Source organism: Prorops nasuta, unplaced genomic scaffold (assembly GCF_024137725.1).
Source record: "Prorops nasuta isolate Cenicafe-Biocafe unplaced genomic scaffold, Cenicafe_Pnas_1.2 PNAS00009, whole genome shotgun sequence".
NCBI classification, from domain to species: domain Eukaryota; kingdom Metazoa; phylum Arthropoda; class Insecta; order Hymenoptera; family Bethylidae; genus Prorops; species Prorops nasuta.
Window position 1 is genome coordinate 8,324,089 of NW_027116806.1, and position 19,166 is coordinate 8,343,254.

General features: G+C 33.9%; 5 protein-coding genes across 6 annotated transcripts in view; 2 read left to right on the top strand and 3 right to left on the bottom strand.

Moving 5' to 3' along the window:
* Positions 1-58: 58 nt before the first annotated feature.
* On the bottom strand, positions 59-2,671 carry LOC136776271 (major facilitator superfamily domain-containing protein 12-like). Its single transcript, XM_066731678.1, has 8 exons — positions 2,315-2,671; positions 1,844-2,182; positions 1,563-1,770; positions 1,279-1,487; positions 838-1,197; positions 614-764; positions 398-516; positions 59-316 (listed from the first exon to the last, which is right to left on the bottom strand). The coding sequence occupies exons 2-8, from the start codon at positions 2,145-2,147 to the stop codon at positions 198-200; spliced, it is 1,470 nt and encodes a 489-aa protein (XP_066587775.1). The 5' UTR covers positions 2,148-2,182; positions 2,315-2,671; the 3' UTR covers positions 59-197.
* A 127-nt stretch (positions 2,672-2,798) lies between these two features.
* On the bottom strand, positions 2,799-3,924 carry RNASEK (Ribonuclease kappa). Its single transcript, XM_066731670.1, has 2 exons — positions 3,718-3,924; positions 2,799-3,537 (listed from the first exon to the last, which is right to left on the bottom strand). Exons 1-2 carry the CDS (start codon positions 3,784-3,786, stop codon positions 3,313-3,315), a joined length of 294 nt encoding a protein of 97 aa, XP_066587767.1. The 5' UTR covers positions 3,787-3,924; the 3' UTR covers positions 2,799-3,312.
* Positions 3,925-4,190: 266 nt separating this feature from the next.
* Positions 4,191-7,722, top strand: LOC136776496 (enkurin). The gene is made up of 7 exons (XM_066732053.1): positions 4,191-4,379; positions 4,573-4,981; positions 5,063-5,254; positions 5,864-6,635; positions 6,863-6,964; positions 7,055-7,112; positions 7,236-7,722. Exons 1-4 carry the CDS (start codon positions 4,294-4,296, stop codon positions 6,050-6,052), a joined length of 876 nt encoding a protein of 291 aa, XP_066588150.1. The 5' UTR covers positions 4,191-4,293; the 3' UTR covers positions 6,053-6,635; positions 6,863-6,964; positions 7,055-7,112; positions 7,236-7,722.
* Positions 7,260-18,677, bottom strand: LOC136776492 (uncharacterized). 2 transcript variants are annotated; one of them, XM_066732046.1, is made up of 6 exons: positions 18,539-18,677; positions 18,269-18,438; positions 18,040-18,170; positions 10,145-10,289; positions 9,897-10,071; positions 7,260-9,825 (listed from the first exon to the last, which is right to left on the bottom strand). In XM_066732046.1, exons 5-6 carry the CDS (start codon positions 10,017-10,019, stop codon positions 7,729-7,731), a joined length of 2,220 nt encoding a protein of 739 aa, XP_066588143.1. In that variant the 5' UTR covers positions 10,020-10,071; positions 10,145-10,289; positions 18,040-18,170; positions 18,269-18,438; positions 18,539-18,677; the 3' UTR covers positions 7,260-7,728. The 2 variants fall into 2 exon arrangements, with proteins under 2 accessions (XP_066588143.1, XP_066588142.1); XM_066732045.1 differs by having other exon boundaries at positions 9,897-10,289.
* The window catches only part of mgl (megalin), a 48,932-nt gene continuing 45,932 nt past the window's right edge, over positions 16,167-19,166 (top strand). Inside the window, exon 1 of the mRNA XM_066732035.1 lies at positions 16,167-16,539. The gene's annotated coding sequence lies outside the window, so the exon portion shown is untranslated. The remainder of the gene's footprint in view (positions 16,540-19,166) is intronic.

Sequence of the window (19,166 nt, forward strand, 5' to 3'; positions counted from 1 at the left end):
CGTTCAAATCTTATTGGAACATATATTTAAAAGAGATAAGAAAAGATTCATATAAGTTATGTTTTGATGTTTTTATAAAAATCAACTACAATTTTCTTTCGTTAGCATAAGCAAACGGTCAAAAAACGTATAAAAAATATGTAATAAATTTAACAGTTTTAAAATTAAATATACACTCCCTATTTACGTGTATTTCTTTATGCTACTTCATTCTCCGTCGAAGAAATGCTATTGCTAGGTAAGATATTTGAAAATACTGGCGATATTGACCTGTCGAATTCTTCAGCCGTTTCTTCTGGGTATATGGATTGATAATCTAAAATTAAGCAATTATTATTATGTCTGTCGCCTATTTAAAAAGAAGCATATACTCGCTGAAAAATTAAAAATAAATTACCTTCGTCTCTAGAAGAGGGTTTAAAATACAATATCATAATCGCACCAAGAATTGCGGATCCACCGCAAGAAAATACAAGAATATCTTTAAAATAGTGCGAGCTATTAGCTACATTACGACTAAAAATAAATATATAATTAACAACTGCAAATTAGTTTTAATTACACTATCGTGCAAATCACTCATTAAATTAATCTTAAAATAGATGATACTAACAAATACTGTATTAACATAACAACCAGCCCATTTGATAATTTATCGGTAAAGCTCATGATTCCATAAACGGTAGCTCCTGTGCCTACATCCCGACCAATAAAATCAGCACAACATCCCAAACTCGTTACAAGCATAATTGATCCAGCACAGCCTAACCGAGCACAAGAATTTACAAGTTATTCAATTTAAAACTTCTGAAACGGATAAGTAATTAATTTATTTACCTAGCAACAAGGATACTGGATAAATTTCAAACTTTTTATAGGAATCTCCCTTGCCAAACCAAATCCAAGTGCAGGCACACAACCCAAAAAATACGCCTAAAGCATATGCAACTTTTCTACCTAATTTGGTGTTTAATTTCTCTATTATTAAGGACATAACAAAGCTGCTGACAAACATTGTTAAAGGTACAATAGCCAATGATACAGCTGACATTTTTAAATACTCATGTAAATACAGGGGAACATAAATCTGTGATAAATTTACAAATAATCTTGTAGGCATGTATACGCAAGCAAGTTTGTACAGCTCAAAATCCTTTAATAATGTTGATATGGATTTGATGTTTCCCTGTGAAGGTCCTAAAAATTGTATGGATATTAATCTCTTTTAATCATATTATCTATTTAATTTTTCATTTTAAAATATTTAAAAATGATTACTGTTCGAATTATTGGTATTTGTTTCCTTGACAAAAATATGAAAGATCAATGAAGTTACAGCACCAATTCCTAAACCAATCCACACCACCATTTGGAATTTATACTCATCTTTAGGACATATTCTAGCATTTGACGATTCATCAGTAATATGTAAAGTAGCCCACATAATGCAATAAACAAGAATATTTGAGAGTACTGTGAAACTATACCTAAAATTTGAGATAATTAATAAAAAAAAGTATTTACATTTTTATTTATATTAAGGTATAAAATTGTATCAGTACCTGATAGCTATAAGCTCTGTTCTTTCATGATCTGTAGGTGTAAGCTCTGGTACCAATGATAAATGTGATATTTGCACTGCTGCCCAACCAAATTGAAATATTACAACAAATGCAGCATAATATACCAATTGAGCCCATTGATGGGCATTTTCACACTGGATACAATGAGAGAATATAAATCGAAAAGAAAAAAGTACACAAATAGTACCTAAAAGGTATACAATTTCAGCTTTATATTAAGGATGAAAAGATTTCTGTTAATAAATTATCAGTAAACCAACCAAGCAAATGCCAAATTTTTCTTTTGCCATATTTGCACAAGCATAAATCATCATTTTGATCAGAAAAGTAGCCAACAAAAGGGGTGGCTATGGCATCTGCTACTTGACCAATAAGTAATACGGCTCCTGCTAATTCTGGTTTAAATCCCAAGATATAATGGAAAAACACTAGCAAATATGTAAACCACATAGAAGCACAAATATCATTAAGAATATGTCCAGTTCCATATGCTAATTTCAATGATTTTGGTAGCCTATACACAATTTCTGTGTAATCATGTGTTATCCTATTTACATTTTCCATGATTATGGAAAATTATACAAATATGGATTTGGAATCTGTAATAGTTAATAAAAAAAGTCATTAATACATCAAAATATATACATTATTTTTATCACAAAAAAAATTAATTTTTGTATTTTCAATTTTTAAAATTATATCACAAATAATTTATTATAATTAAATAATACCTTGAAATTGACTCCCTAAATCAACATAACCTTTGCAACACACATTTAACGCAAAACGGAGTCAGTATGATACTCATGTGACATTGACGTTTGCATTAATCAGACGCTTTCGTAAAGTTCTTGTATGCTTTTTTGAGCTTAGTCATAATTTTGTTTAAAAATAAAGGATTGGTACTTGTATCAGTACTAGTTGATATAAAAAACATGTAGTTATATAGGCCAGCTGTCATATCTCTTAACTGCCTCCTGCTGCCTCCTCTCCTCACAATTCTCACCACACCATTGCTAACATTGTACTTAGCTTACTGGCTTGTTAATTTTGCTGCTGCTTATTGTTATATGTATTTGTATAAGCACTATTATATTATCAACATTCATGAGTCACACATGACACACCATTTATTAACTTTTGATGAGTTTTTTATAAAAGCATTTGTCATATGGTAATTATATTATTAGTGTAAAACAAAATCAAAGTCAAAACTGATATTTTTTCTTTTATTCAATAATTGGAATGATAAGACAGAATATGAACAATAACATAATAATAATAAGATATACTGATTTACCAAGAAAATTTTATAATACTATTATGGTGCTGTATAGTCAACAATATAATTATTACTAACCCTTTCTATTCTTTTATTCAATGCAATCATTTTAATCATTTGTGGAGCGAATAAAGTGCACTTAACAAAATACTTCATACATATATATATATTTACATTACAGTATTTTTAATTTGTTTGAACGTGTAACTTGCAGAACATAACATGATAAACATATTTCACAAACATTCCACTTCTTTTCCAACATTTATATTCTTATTCAGACCAAAATGAACCAATCTGTTCTATTTAGATCTGCTAGATTTCAAAAACCTCTTTTTATTAAAATTTAAGATAAATTCCATCAGTTTCTACTACCGTTTAGAATAAACGATAATAATATTTTGAATTAATAGCTTTAAATTTAATTATTGTACAAAGCACATTTATTCAAACGCTAAGGGATGATCTAGAGTTCACATAGAACTGATGGCCAGAGAATAAGAAGGTAAACACATAGATACATGCTGCTATCCAGCAGTTAATTGCATTTTGCGAATAGTACCTATTCGCTTCTGTATAGAAATCATCAATGGTTTTAAACTCCTTATCTTCTAATGGAAGATCCTCTATTAAAGCTACGCTCCTTACGTAGAAAAATATTCCCATTAGGAGCTAAAAACAAAAATAAATTATGCATTGATGGTGGGCCTATTAAACACTTTGAAAAAATATCTCTAACACTGTCACAATCAGTTAATACATCAATCATACTAGCAATAAAGTTTGTAAGAAAATTTTAATTGAAAATTGTTAATTTAAACAGAGAGAAGGAAATTGAACATAATGTCTTACAAGTTGAACAATTCCCCATACTGAGAGAATTAAACCGCAGAGGGCATATTTCGGACCACAAATCTTCATGGTTGCAAGGAGTTTCTACTTCTAACAATAAAATTAATTGAAACCCTGTTTTTTAAAAAAAATTATAATGCTGTAGAATAACACTTGTCAGTAATCTATGAAAACCACACTCTCACACACTCCACCCTGAATGGTCATATGATTTGATCCACTGTCGATACCTCGAATCTCGAACTTTGCATGCATGAATTCGAAGCGAAGACAGTGAAGTTAGCCGAGATGTGAAAGAATTAAATAAGCGCGGTTTCAAACATGCAGTACCAAATTTTCTATTTTTGCTTGTATCGAACAAACATTCTTCTATGTAGATATGCAGGATAGAGTAGTACTTAGCAACCCGTATGATTGCACACTACAATATACACTATAGTATACATACAGCATTCAGTTGTTGCAGAGGGAATTGAAATTGCTGCGCGTATACAGATATTTTCCTTATATATTTTTGTGGTTATAAAGCCTGGTGATTTTTAAAAAAAGTAATTATCAGTTGTTCGTTTAATAATAATGCTGCAGAAGCAGGATACTATTCTAAATGAGTCAGTTATGCAGCTGACAGCGAAGCCTGAAATAATTATCAGAAAGAAGCCAAAGTAAAATATATATATATATATATATATGTTATTGTTGTTTTCCCAACATTTTATTTTAAACAATAACAATTAATTTTGACGCGAGTGTCACACGCTAAATTATTTCTATTCAATTCATACCATCTATCTTTTGTAATTCTTTTATAACAATATATATATTTATTAACATTTAATAGTATTATCCCCTATTTAGATTGTATCGTGCAAAGTGCCGAACTTTCATAAAGGAGTCAGAAAAATTGAAATTTTCTCATCGCACATTCGGCGTGCCAGAAGTGACTCTAGCACCACCGTCGCAGTTCCTGAAGAAGAGGAGTCGGCCAGTCTTCAAGGTCGTGGTGGATCACCAGCATTATCATCGTGAAAGTTATCAGCGTAAACTGCCGGAATGGAAACCGTTCAAGAAAGCTGCAAAAGCAGAAATTGCGGAACTACCGAAAGATCCACTGACTACAGGACGAATAAATTTTCGCAAGAAAAATATCAAAAGCGCGCAAAAACTTCAACCTCCGGAACCGAAAAAAAGATACGCCGATACGAGAAACGGTGACACTTGGGATTTAATATCCAGTGGATTATATCCCGTTTATATTCACAAAAAGGTGTGCTATATACTTGTTCACTTTAATTATTCATGTTGAATTATAATTTCTGTAATGAAACAAGGAAATATATTTTTGCAGAGTTTTGGTAAGGCCTCTAAAAAGGTCTTAGATGGAAAGGGCAAACTTTATGAAACTATAGAGCATATTGGGTACGACATGAATGAGAGTGGGAAAAAAATTAAATCCGAAGAAATGGAGAAAAAACGAGGAAAATCTCCATATTCGGAATATTACGCGGTTACTGCCGAAGAGAGGGAAAACTTATTAAAAGTATATATGTACATATTATTATATAATATTTAATTTACAAAATTTCATGTTAAAATTAATCGGCTGAGTGCTGCAATTGGGATTCAACGAATCGAAAATACCCATCGTATCATTGATAATTTCTATATAATTTCAAGGCTCGAAAAAATAATGTATGGATTATTAGTTACATTTAACGCGTAGCATACACGGGATTCCCATTCTGCTGTTTCCATTCTTCCTTCGCAGACGATGATATCAATCTGAATGACTCTTAGTTCTATTTTTATATAATCTCAAAATTCCCCATTATACTCGCAATTTTTCTCGTCATCTTTCTGTTTTCATCACAGTAAATATATATATATATATATAAAAGCGAGTACAACGATGAAGGATTTAAAACAATATAGTTATCTTGAGGAAAATTGCAAATGTTTACTCAGCAAATAAACTGTAGAACGGCTTTAACCTGTTTATAACCATTAAAGCGGCACTAACTTGACTTTTTTCTATTTAGTATTCGGAAATTCGCAGAAGTCTTGCGTTTAAAATCAGATTTCAGTAAAGTTTGTGTAAAATTATCTATCTTCTCAAATTGAAATTAAAATTCGCATGTTTTAATTAAAGGGAATGAAGCAAAGATGGGACGAGATGATGACTGAATTTCAACGTTTACCGTTCTTAACCGATACGGTTCCTAAGGTGATAAAGAAAAGTAAAATGGAACAAGAATTGAAGCAGCTCGAGAAAGACATTAATATTATAGAAAGCCATCCACAGATCTACGTTTATAATAACAGCGAGGAAGAAAATTAAAAATTGAAGAATATTTAAGAAGTAATTCGATTAATCGACGATCTGAATAGATAAAACATTTTCAATTTCTTACAAAAATTTATGCAAATTTTACACTATTTATAATACATATATACGCACATAATATTCTGTAATATTTTACCATATCATTCACCAATCAATATTAATTTATTTAACATTTTTATAAATTATGTGTATTATATTTATCACAATTTATTCATTGAAGCTAAAAAATCAAAAGGAAACGAAATGTGATTTAATTAAAATTTGTTAAATATAAGCAGTCATGACTATATATATATATATATATTAATGTGAATCTTAATCAAGATTACAATAATATGTCCTCGACCGGTATGTTACAATACAGTTTCAGTCACACACGTATGCAAAGATACGTCAGAAATGATAATTTGCTCTGCACGTGCTCACCGTCCTTTTGTGTAAGTATTTTTAAACATAACTACGAGATCCACTACTAAAAACACTGATATATAAAGGAGCTAAGTTTTTCTTTTACACCATTCCACTAAATACCTCAGCAGCAGGAATGTCTGAAATTCGATCTGACTAATAAGACATTGTAAGCAGAATTTCTTATTTCTTTAAGTAAATCTTAATTTTCTTATAAGCCTAAGAATATAATTACTTCATTGAGAAACGATTTAAGTAGTGTGTATATATCAGTATAGTATGTGGTACTAGTTTATGACTATGTAAAGAGGGTAGAAAATGAGTGGTGTTAAATTATTTGTGTAAGTTATTACCGAGTATTTCTAACTTATATTATTATTTGATTTTCGTTTATAGATTTTTCACCTAAAAATGAAGACTGGTTTCTTTGTATTATTCGTCGTACTGTCAGTAACGGTGCTTGTTCAATCACAACTTTGCAAAGACCTTCGTGAAAGTGTAAGGATTTTATATAAATCTATCATGTGTGATTATTTTCATAATTATGTCGGTATATTTTAAGGAAATTAAAATTTCTCTTTCGTTTAGTGCGACGACAATAGTAGCTGCTGCACTGGTTGCTGTCAAAGAAATAAATGCGTACCATGTAAGATATCTCTTTTCATCTAAATATGCTTTTGACTCGTATTAAAGTCTGTAGAAATTATTCTTTATAGGCATATACGGTAAACGAAAGTATAATTTTTAATAGAACTTTTGACTGTTACAGGGACCAGAGCGTGTTTGAGCGATAAATGGTGCAAGGATTGTACACCTCAAGAAACATGCGAACTTATTTATGTCAATTGTATTCGAGCACCCTGCCCACCAATTGCAGGATGTGTACCGAATTGCAAACCAAAATGTAACAGAGGAAGCCATTGTATCTTAGAGGAATGGCATTGCATCAACCCACCATGCGGAAAGCGTGCAATTTGTGTACCAAACGAGTAAAATTATCACAACGAAACGTTTGTACTTTCTTAAATATAAATATATATATATTTATATATATTGGTCTTCCAAATAGTACATAATCAATAAGCCAAGTAAGATAATATCTACATTTAACGGGTTTTTGAAATAATTAATACATGTGTAAATTAAGAGTCTTCTTATTATGTACACTTTTTACATTTCTCTAAAATGAATAATATCATTGTGAAAAAAAGAAGATAACATTTTGAATGTTAAATACAATGAATCATTGATCTTGATATATTTTAAAATTGTTGCCACGTTTCTGTAAACTTACAAGACTCGTCTTCATTGTCGTGAAAAACGACTGAATAAGGCTCGCATTGCGAGGAGGAACTAGTCGGGGCTTTTGTGGCTTGTTGCTCACACTCATGTTCTCTAGATGCTCCGTTGGATGTATGAGGTTTTGACAGATTCTTCATAAGCAATCGAGAACTCTTTAAGTCGATTATTCGGTTGTCGTAGGAGGGAGGAAGGTCGCAGAAGATGCATCTGGCTTCTTCAAATATCTCGTCTATACAAGGATGATAAATTTTTCCACAAATTGTACAGGTAAGGTAATTGACTGTGGTTATTTGTAAGAGTGTAGCAGCACACCTGGGTAATTTATGACCAGATGGACACTGCGTAGAATCCCAGGCAAGCTCGGTTATCGGTACCGAGCACAAATTGCACAACTCTACATCGGCCAAATCAATGGATTTTGTTGCAGAGAGAGCGGCTCTTGCACACTTGGCTGCATACGTGTCTATCTCGCTATCCTCGCCTGCCAAGTAAACTTCTAAATACATCCTGAGTAGTTTAATGCAGATGCTTTGCTCTTTCGAGATTGAGACTTGATTTGCCAAACGATTAAGAATTATGCACGTTGAATGCAAGAAAACCAGGGGCTGAGCCTCCGATATTTCACCAATTATATTACCTGCAGTTTTTTCTATTATTTTCTTCTTTTTACAAATTTCATTTATTATCGATATCCACATTGCCATTTGCAGCTCGTTCATGGGCAAAGATTCCAAATTTTGTGATATTAGAGGCAGTTCCACTGCTGGATTAAAAGACCTTGCTGCTTTGATGCGAACCAGTTCCACAGCGTCCCATAAGTCTTTCAAGTGCTTCTCCTTTTCTATCAAAATTTTCAATGGATCCCAAGAATCTCCTTTTAGGCCAAATATGTTTATCATGCTTGGTTCACGAGTTATTAAATGATCAAACATACTATTTGGACTTGTAATATTTACAAACATTAAATAATTCGGGGAATGCGCGATCCCGAGATACTGAACACCTGTCTTGACTAAATTATTTTCTAGCCTTCTCTTCTTTAAATTCGTATTTGTATTTATTAAAAATATATCACAGTTTTGTGTTGTAGCTAAAAATTTATCCTTTCCTATGGCAGTAAGCCCTGTTACAGAAAATCCACCAACTTTTATGTGCTGAACAGAGTTTAAACTGCCTCTATTCGAAATATTTAATAAAATAAGAAAAGGGCCCTTTACAGCCAAAATTTTTATGTTTGTTTTTCCCTGACTGCAAATCTTTAAGCTTGTAACTTCAATACGATCAGCATGTTCATAATAAATTTTTTTATATACTAATTTTAAATTAGTATTTTCATTTTTAAATATAATGCCATGAATGGTACCATTGAATAATCCAGCGATAATTAAATGTTTATCTATACCAACATCTAACCAACATAGTGCTTTAATTTTAACATCAGTATTTAAACTAATTTTACATGTGATTTCTGGGTTAAGAACTCCATCTATGCAGGAGATTTTAGGAATTTTCCATATTATAATATCAGAGCTGCGGTATGCAGTAACTAGATATGCAAATGACAATTTTTCTGTTATAAAAAGATTACTCCAAACCATGGTACAGGCAACAACCTTTCTTACATTAGATATTATTGTATCAAAATACAATTGTTTTTCTACACAATTCCTTATATTTAACTTAACTTCATCTTCTACTATTTTTAATAAGTATGATGTTAAATCACATACAGAGTACCAGTATTTAGAAACCTTGTGTAATAATTCTATAGCCCCTGAGGAAGTACAAATTGCTAATAAAGATTTGCTCGATTCTATTAAACCTTGTGGGGACCAAGATACTCTATTTATTGTTGGTGTAATATCAGCCAAGTCAGTAAATTTTGGAATGATACTTCCTTCCAAAAACATACAGTATACTTCCTCCCTGCTCATTTTAGTTATTCTTGCTTCTATATCTGTCGCAAAAGGATGTCCTGGTAGGACAGTAGAAGGATGAATGAATGAACGTGCAAATTTCATAGTTTGTTGCGGGCTCATAGGTGAAGGGATTAATTCCTAAAAGAAATACAGCTTCTATGAAACATTATTACTCATGCAAAAATATATGTGATAAAATAAAAACTCACAAATATATGAACTCCATTGGCAGTAATTACTGAAATCATATTATTCTGGGACCACTCCACAGAAAAGGTAGTATTTACAAGTGGGGATAAATTAAAGTTATGTATTTCCTCTAGGATTGCCATCTGTTCTCTTTACCCCGGATACTGACCTCTTTTATTAACCTTCCGGGAACGTCTGGAGGAATTTTTAAATTTATCTGGGATTTTCAAATCGTTCGAAAAAGTTATTTTTTCTAATTCGTCATTACCCATAAAAGACTGATCAATAAATATTATTGGAAATCGAAGATGTGTCGTGTCGTCATGAGCGGTCCGGGACTGGCTTAGCCCAGGGGCTGGACACTCAAGCCTCGAAGGCTCGAATTATTTGTACCGAAGGCAATTCTTAGCCAACTAAAAAAAGTTAAAATTGAGGAAAATACAGTATTTAAGTTGGTAGCAGTGCTTGATGCGTTGGGTGAAAAATGGTCACGTTAGGTTAGTAAGGACGATATCTTGTTACTTGACTATAGCATAATTCACTATAGGAATATTACCAAATTTCGTTTAATTTAGTTGTATTAAACGTAATGAATAAAATTATTTGAGACAAAATGGTATCTATAATGAAAAGTAAAAAATATAATTAAAGTAACAAAATAATTAAAAATCCAATGCTTTTAGTTTGATGCGATAATATGGTGAAAGCAGCCAGCTTTAATGAAAACTGAATACCAAAATATTATAAGAACCGAAAATCGTTTAAATGAATTGCAACTAACTATTCTACATATCATAAATTTATTTAAATGATTACAATAAAAGAATATATAAAATATTTTAAAGGTTGTCCTTTAATGTTATTACTCCGATTAAACGTTCTAATTGAAACATGGGGCATTCCTCATCAAATCACGGAGCTCAGAAACAAACTACTTTTTATTTTCTTGAAAATTGTTTACTGTGTAGAACTTTTTGATATAAACTTCAGTGTAAATTTGTAGAATTTTTCATTAATTCTAAAAAAACTTGTGAATTGTTGAAAATTCAACGCTTTAACGATTCCGAGATTTTAAATGTTTATATTTAAAAGAAGAAGTAAGATATTTCAATGTTCGGCATGCCAATTTCCTCATCTTGAATTGAATTTTATTTGTAAAAAAATATGAAATAATAATTTCCCTATTATCTATTTATTTTACATCGAATCAAAGTAAAATTTTTAGTTTTTCAAAGTGAACATCATTTTTCATTTTTTTTTTAAATTCTCAAATAAAAAACAATTTTTAAGGCCAATATAATCATGGAACAATCTTCGGTTCTTTTGTTTACGTCAAAATAAGAAGAAAATATTTTTTTTGTAGGGTGATGATTTGTAATTAAAAGATATATGATACTTTCTTCTTCATTTTAAGCATAACAAAAGAACCGAAAATTGTTCCATAGTCGCATTGGCATTAAGAATCGTGTTTTTATCATAGCAATTTTGATTGATATATCTAAGTATGTAAAACAGACATCGCTATGAACACAATATTTTTTTAAACGTCTAATCAAGTACTATTTGGAAAAATATAGAGTTGCGCAGCATAATTAATGCTGGTAACATTGTAGATTAATCAACATACCCAAACACATTTTTTTTACATCTGAAAATTTTAATATCTTGAAAAGTGCAGATGATGTAATAATTTTAGAACCAAATTTGGATTCAGCGAGAAAATTTACATAAAATTATACTTCGAAGTCTCAAACAACTTTTAAAATCCCTAATTTTGTTGTCCTGTGTAATTATATGTATTTTATTACCCATCTATAATTTAAAAAAATAGAAACTCTTCAATAGCAAAGAAGGCTATGCTTGAGGGGCAACTCCGCTTGACGGAACTGCTTAGTTTTTAAATAAATAAAATGTATACAAATTACGAAAAAAAAGTCCGAAAGCACAAAAAACTCTTTTCATTGTTTTATACACCTTTTACACTAATCACGATTACAAATGATATACGATCGTGCAATGAATTAAGCCGTATGCCGGTTACAATGTTTGTTACGCACTTTCGCATTCAATTGGCGAATCATTCCACATTTCGTATATATTATCGTTTAGCACGAGTTACGTCATTTTTCCAAACAGCCGAGCTGTCGAACCATTTGTATTCGTTTAGAATCGGGCCTTATGTCTTTTGCGAGCAGCCAGGTTGCGGAATCACTCGTATTCGTTTAAGACCGGGCCTTATAACTTTACAAAAAACCGCGCTGCGGTATGATCAAAAGTTTAAAGCTTCAAGGGGAACCGAGCTCGCTTATTACTTCGATATTTCAATTATCGGTAGGTAATTCGTCTTTTCAATCGGGTTAAGGTGCTCGGGGACGTCTTGATTGAAGGGCTATTACCAAGAAGATATCTGCTTTCGGCATATGTTTCAGGGAATTGACTCTTGTAGTGTAACGAAAACCAATTCTTGCCAATGATTTATAATCGATTACTACGCCACTAATATCGATTACCTGAAAAAAAGCCGGGATTCGATCTGTTACCATGTAAAGATCGAACAGAAACTTTATCGCACTTTGAAAAAATTCACTGAGCAATTTTACTCTAGAAAGAAGTAGATATTCTTAAAATTTTAGAAGATTCCTTGGAATAATTGTAATAGCGCGACTAAGTCAAATTTCAAATATGTCTCCGTTTTACTATTAAAGTTTTGTCAAAATAATCTTTTATATACAATTCTAAGAACGTTTGTTTCTTTCTAACAAAAACTCAATCAGTGAATTCTGCCAAAGTGCAATATAGGCTCCCTTTTTTGTAATTACTGATAGGAATAAAAAATAATTATTTATATTCAACTTTTTTTTTAAATCGGAAAAATATGCCTTTACGTACTTTAAGTAGATTAAAAGCAGAGGTAATTTGGTTCTTATGAAAATTTATATTCCTCCATTTATAGGAAATTTGTTGGAATTACATTTTTGCCACTCGATGCATCCTTTCAATCATTAGTATATTATACAGGGTGTATCAGCAATGATGCATTTAATTTTAACAACGTATTCTTGGGACTAAACTAAGACAAACAGTCCTATACTATAAGGTCTGGAAAAGCATCATTGCTGAGATGAATCAATTTTAAACCGATAAATCAGGGATTTGATTCAACGGAAAAATTACTTTCATTTCACTTTCGTTGACAGTTCCCCTTTAAAAAACAAAAGAAGTTTGTACTTCTCTGCCGATCCGTATACACACACGCACGCAACTACGCCGATTATTAATATTACCTCCTAATGTCCTACATTTCTGATCCTGTTGTTGATGAAATTCATTTTCTGCCTATTTTTAAAAGGATCCTCGACAGCATCCATTTCATAATTGAAAAGTCTAAAGAATAATACGGCGTTATTTGTAGATTAATTTCAAGGCGTTTTATCTTTGCGGTGACACGACATATGAACTGTTCTAAGGTAGTCAAGAATTAAGTATTATATTAATAAAGCTATAATAAGAAATTTTTTTTTCTGTTTTTAAAAATCTTACTGTTTTATCAGATAGAGCAGTTTGCTGTGTGCATCATTGGAAGATCAAAATGACTCGGTAATAGATTTTCAAGTAAGGCCATAGTCTTCTCTGGAAATTTCAATCTAAATTGAGAGGTTGAGGGATCCCTTTAAGAATAAATAAGCCTTTTTTCATTTTCTGAAGAGACAAGCCAAAAAATTAAAAATAATTTTTTGTTAATGCTGTAGATTATTATTCAGTCTTTGCACGCTCTTAGGTATAAAAAGATTTCAAAGATAAATTAGTATATGCATATGTTTTTCTCTTCACTTTATTACGATTTGCTTGGTGAATTGTAAAATATTTCTCTTTGGTGACCATATCAACTTATAGTCACTATAAACTAGAATCTGATCTAGCAATTGGCTAATTTTATTGGCTAGTCCATTTAGGCAGACACTATGCAAAAAGGCAAAAACTGTGGACAATCTACGACATAAAGAAAAAATTATTTTTAATTTTGTGGCTTGTCCCTTCATAAAATGAAAAAATGGCTAATTCGTTTTTAAAGGGATCTCTCAAGTTCTCCACTCTCTTAGATTGAAATTTCTTGTGGACTATGGCCTTACTTGAGAATCCATTTTCGAGTCATTTTGATCTTACAATGATGCAGCAAACTGTTCTATCTGATAAAACATTGAGACCTCCAAAAACAGAAAAACATACAATTTCTTATAATAGCTTTTATAATAAAATACTTATATTTTGACTACCTTAGAGCAGTTCATATACCGCGCCACCGAAAAGATAAAGCGACTTAAAAATTAATCTACGAATAACGCCGTATTATTCTCCAGATTTTTCAACCAAATGGGTGCTATCGAGGATCGTTTTAAAAATAGGCAGAAAATGAATTTCATCAGCATCAGGATCAGGAATGTAAAACATTAGGAGATAATATTAATAATCGGCGTAGTTGCGTGCGTGTGTGTATATGCGTGTACGACAATACTGATCGGCGGAGAAGTACAAATTTCTTTTTTTTTGAAGGGGAACTGTCAACGAAAGTGAAATGAAAGTAATTTTTCCGTTGAATCAAATCCCTGATTTATCGGTTTAAAATTGATTTATCTCAGCAATGATGCTTTTCCGGACCTTATAGTACAGGACTTTTCGACTTAGTTTATGCTCAAGAATATATGGTTAAAATTAAAAGCATCATTGCTGATACACCCTGTATATTGACTCGAAGATGGTAAGTACTTCCTGACGCTATATTGTACCTGGAATATTTATTTTATACTTCGAATTGGTATTATGCTTTTCCGTTAGCTTTCGAAATATTTAGGGGAGAGTTGGGCAAAATGATCACTCGGGGTAAAATGATCCCTGAGGGTTTTATAGAAACTATTGATACTATTCGTTTAAACATTAATCAATATTAAAATATAAACTTCTAAGTACACAATAATATAATATTGTAATGTCTATTTTTAATACGTAAAAAATTGTTAGCGGCATTTATGTTTTTCATCATTTTTCTGTAAGATAAGCGATTTTTGAATCATATAGGAAATAAATGTGGGGATACTTTTCAAATCGCAAAATTGGGTAAATCGTAATAGGTATTAACTTTTATTTCCTCTTAAAATTAATTTAAAATCGGCTTTGGTAAAATTTTAAGATTCTATGATAGATGGGCAGCTCATTTTGGGCAAAACGATCCCAGTGGATTCATTTGTAAGAAGCAGCCGGTGCTCAAAAAGTAGTAACGATGATGACAAAGAATGTATTTTTCATACAACAAACAGTTTAAAAACGAGACTTATTGAGAAGATTGGATCCAGTGTACTTTTTTCACGCTTTTTGCGCTTTAAGCGATTATTATACTTGAATAACACGTTTTCTTTTCATAAAATTCAGAATGTTAGCACTAAAATATGCTTTCTACTTTTTTATAGAAAGTATTATAGCTTTTGTCTATCGTATCTATAAATATAAATTCATTATTTTAAATTATTCGGCATGGGATCATTTTGCCCCACTCTCACCTACAAGTTAATTTTTGTCTATTTTTCACCCTTCGATGGCGATATTTTCAATAATTTTGCGTGTTGAACGTCAAACATATAACAAAAATTATATATAGGTGGTAGCTAATAAATGATAAATATAAGAAATAAAATATTTTTTCTCATAAATTGTTATAAATTTAAAAAATGTATTCTATTTGATTTTTTTATATTCAATATAATTGTTTAAATTTTCTGTAACATTAATTTTTAATGTATATATTGTGACGCGGTTTTTGGAGTCTCCCCGTCCCAATGTGTTAGTTCGAAACGGAATTCGGTAACGAGAGGGGAACATAATAAATCCACCGACTCTCCCTCCTTTCACCCCCCACGATTTATTGTAATTATCTAAGATTGTGTCGAGCCAGCACTTCGAGTGCCAGAAATGGATGTTGTTCCGTATACTAAGAAGAAAGGGGAAAGACATGTATGTAGAATGAATGAGCAGGATAGTAGACGGCGGCTCGCGGTTCTAGGTGCGGGGGTGGATAAGTAGTAGTATGGGACATAGAATAGGCATCAGCAACGGATGACCACAATGACGAGAAGAGGAATTTAGGAGAAAAAAAACCTTGAGCGAAAGGCCCCCCAGTACCCACTCCCATCCGAAAAGATACGACGGAAAGATCTACGAGAAGATTCTACCAGCCAAGAACCCATCCTGAAAACATGGGCTTTTCAATTGGTAGGCGGCCCCACACCTGTCGCCGCTAGAAGAGTGGTATGATAATCAGCCAATAATTGGGCCGCGGAAAAAGGACCCGCGAATGACTAGATTAGATCGATCCGATCCCGGAATAAGTAGGAGCGGAGTGGGGAAGAATCAAGTGGGGAATGAGACTATTGAGAGCAGGAGAGTAGTTCTCTTCGATTGGAGACAGGGAGCGGAGCGGATGGCTCAGGAGATCGAGCAGGATCGTCCAGGATCCGAGATGGAGAGCCAGTCCGAGGTGTAGGAGTTCGGCGGAGGAGGAAAGGAGACGTCCGAGGATTGTACCAGGCCACCGATAGATGAAAAGGTCGGTAGCTGCGAGGAGTTGGGTGTTCGAGCCGACCAAAGGATTCCTCCGGACCGAGTTTGAGTAAGGTAGGGTGGTGTAATTTTCGGATGTACTCCGCATGGCGAGGCTAGCTGGGTGAACTGGCCCAGGAGGGGGGAGGTGTTCCGGTTCACTCTCGATACGGGGCTCCCCGTCATGTTCCCCACATCTTTCCCGAGAGTGACCTCTCCGACGAGGAATTGTCCCTTATGGAGAATCACTCGGGTGTGTGGGTGAGAGTAATCGGGAGTTGGCGAGAGGGTGTAGAGGTCCCCTCGTCTCAGGGCCGTCGAGATGACTCGGGACACCACTCCCCAGGTATTCCCCAGCCGAAAGGTGTAGGTAGAATAATTCTCCCGTGGGAAGGAATCGTGCCTTTTCCGTTTAGATGGGGGAGAAGGAGGACCGTCGGTTGGTCAATAGTGGAGAGCGCGAGCCGGTCATCTCGATTTCAACCCGGTTCGGGATGTCCGATCGGAGAGGAGGGTAGGGAGTCGGTGCCTCGGCGCTGCCAAAGTTTGGAGTCGGTTGGGGTATTGGCTGACCTTGTCGCGAACCTCTCTCCGAGCATCTCTTCTTGGCGGGGCCCCTCTGAACGGTACAATTAGGGGGTGAGTGCCTAGGGCCTCCCCTGCGATTCGAGATGATCTGGCTCGTCGAGAAAGCCTCCTACGGGACGTGGCTGATTATAATATGGGACGACTCATTCCCCGAGATCGGGAGTTTCTCGTCATGCGGAGGGACGCAGGAGAAATAGATTCATGAAGAATCCCCGCTCCTTTGACCCGCGAGCCTATGTACGACTGTATGTATGTTTGTGTGTATGACGGTGTATGTGCGAAGGTGAGAAAGAGAGTGATTATACTGAGAATGGTATTTAGAAGACTGATTATGGGGAAAATTGGCGATAAGAATAAATCGTATGACCCCAGTATTATCTAGTGCTTATTTCGTTTAAATGCGCAAGTACCTAGTCCTGTGGTTGTCTCATCCTTCTAACCCTGCCCCTCTACCAAAGACAATATCCTGACTAGCTGGAGATGGAAGAATGTCGAAGTGAATTTCTGGATGGTTTGATCATGAAATCTGATCTGGCGCCCAACACTCCTACTTTAATGAGGAGCACTATTCTTCCCTGTACCGGGACGATTATAGCCATCGGAAATCATACTTGACAATTTTATATAATGGGAAGACAGAAGGACTCGTTATAATATATAAATATCTTAGAAGACTGGGTCCGATAAGACTGATAGATTATTATTAAACTTTACCTAAATTGACCGTAATTAATAAGAATTAATCAAATAGCTTAATCAAATTATTGAATGATTTGATACTATAGTAAAAAAATATATCAAAGAATGCCTGAAAAAACAAGAGTAAACAAAAATATTATTCAAATGGGCATCAAATTCTAAAGAAGCGCAATAACGCCATCTACGCAGTGCTGCCAATTATATTGCTCAGGATTTTAGGTTGGCTAAAGATTGCCTTCGAGCCTAGGGTGACAAATAAGAAAGGGTGGGGGTAGCTGAGTGTCCTACCTCTGGCTTAGCCTTCAGACTCTTCAGAGTTCAGGGCTCAGGCCGCCTCAGGCTTGAATCTCGGGTTGGGTTGGGCCGCGGGCTTGTTGCAGTGTGGAGGCGCTGGAAAGCTAACATGGCGACATTCAGTCCTACCACACAGCGAACATAAAATGTGACATTATAAGTTGGCAACTATGCTAGTCAAATTGACAAGACTACACTCATTATAGATATAAGCATACTGTACCTCACTGTACCTTACCAGTGCACATGCACTAACCACTTATAATACTTATATACATGTGCGGCGTGTGCGGCCTTACAATATGTTAAACCCTATTGTATATATAGGGGCTCCTCTTCATGTATCCCTCTCTTTAGCATCTCCTATAACGAGATTGGTCCACGGACCACTACCTACAGTATTGTAAAAAGAAAGATTTCGGAGTTGAATAAAAATGCTGAGTGGGAGATAAATCGTCGTGAAGCATTTCCTGGTTACAAATAATATACATACAGGCTCGTACCATCAAATAGAGCAAGCTCGGATTTCAGTTTATAGCGCTTACTTAAGACAGAGATCGAGCTAAAACGCCTAAAACATCGTAGTGAAGGTTGAAGCGAGGAAACTTATTATTAGCGAAGATAGCGTTGAGCTTAAATTCCATTCAATTGGATGGGTCTAATAACGTCTCTGCGCGAATGTACAGAGTGTGATCCACACCAGTCCACACAGTGCCACAGCCACTGGCGCCACTGGGCACTGACGTCTGACAGCACTACTGACTGGGCTGTGGTGATTCCATGCGTTCCATGTTCCACTTGTTCCGTTTAACAAACCTATTTTTAAATCGCTTCATTGTACTTTATTTAAGACTTAAGGCAAACCTGAGTGAATGTAATTAAGCTAGATTAAGTTAACCACGATTTAAGTTATATAGTTCCCGTCACGCGATCTATATATATCATTTCAACCCGTGGTTTGCTTTATTTGGCTCAACTAAACTGCACTTAGTCGGGTTGGCTCTTATGTGATCATAGATCCGAACATGCTATTAAACGGATCATAATCTTGTCGGTGTTTTCGATAATATAAAACTATCACACTTTAACCTATAATATAATGTTTTAGCTCGGTCTTCGTC

Coding starts and splice junctions, on each gene's coding strand:
- LOC136776492 (XM_066732046.1), bottom strand. CDS start 10,019: ATGGCAATCCTAGAGGAAATACATAACTTTAATTTATCCCCACTTGTA. Junction 9,826..9,896: donor CCAATGGAGTTCATATATTT/GTGAGTTTTTAT, acceptor TATTTCTTTTAG/GAATTAATCCCTTCACCTAT.
- LOC136776271 (XM_066731678.1), bottom strand. CDS start 2,147: ATGGAAAATGTAAATAGGATAACACATGATTACACAGAAATTGTGTAT. Junction 1,771..1,843: donor AAAAATTTGGCATTTGCTTG/GTTGGTTTACTG, acceptor TATACCTTTTAG/GTACTATTTGTGTACTTTTT. Junction 1,198..1,278: donor AAATACCAATAATTCGAACA/GTAATCATTTTT, acceptor TACAATTTTTAG/GACCTTCACAGGGAAACATC.
- RNASEK (XM_066731670.1), bottom strand. CDS start 3,786: ATGAAGATTTGTGGTCCGAAATATGCCCTCTGCGGTTTAATTCTCTCA. Junction 3,538..3,717: donor TATGGGGAATTGTTCAACTT/GTAAGACATTAT, acceptor TTTTGTTTTTAG/CTCCTAATGGGAATATTTTT.
- LOC136776496 (XM_066732053.1), top strand. CDS start 4,294: ATGCTGCAGAAGCAGGATACTATTCTAAATGAGTCAGTTATGCAGCTG. Junction 4,380..4,572: donor ATTATCAGAAAGAAGCCAAA/GTAAAATATATA, acceptor TCCCCTATTTAG/ATTGTATCGTGCAAAGTGCC. Junction 4,982..5,062: donor CCGTTTATATTCACAAAAAG/GTGTGCTATATA, acceptor ATATTTTTGCAG/AGTTTTGGTAAGGCCTCTAA.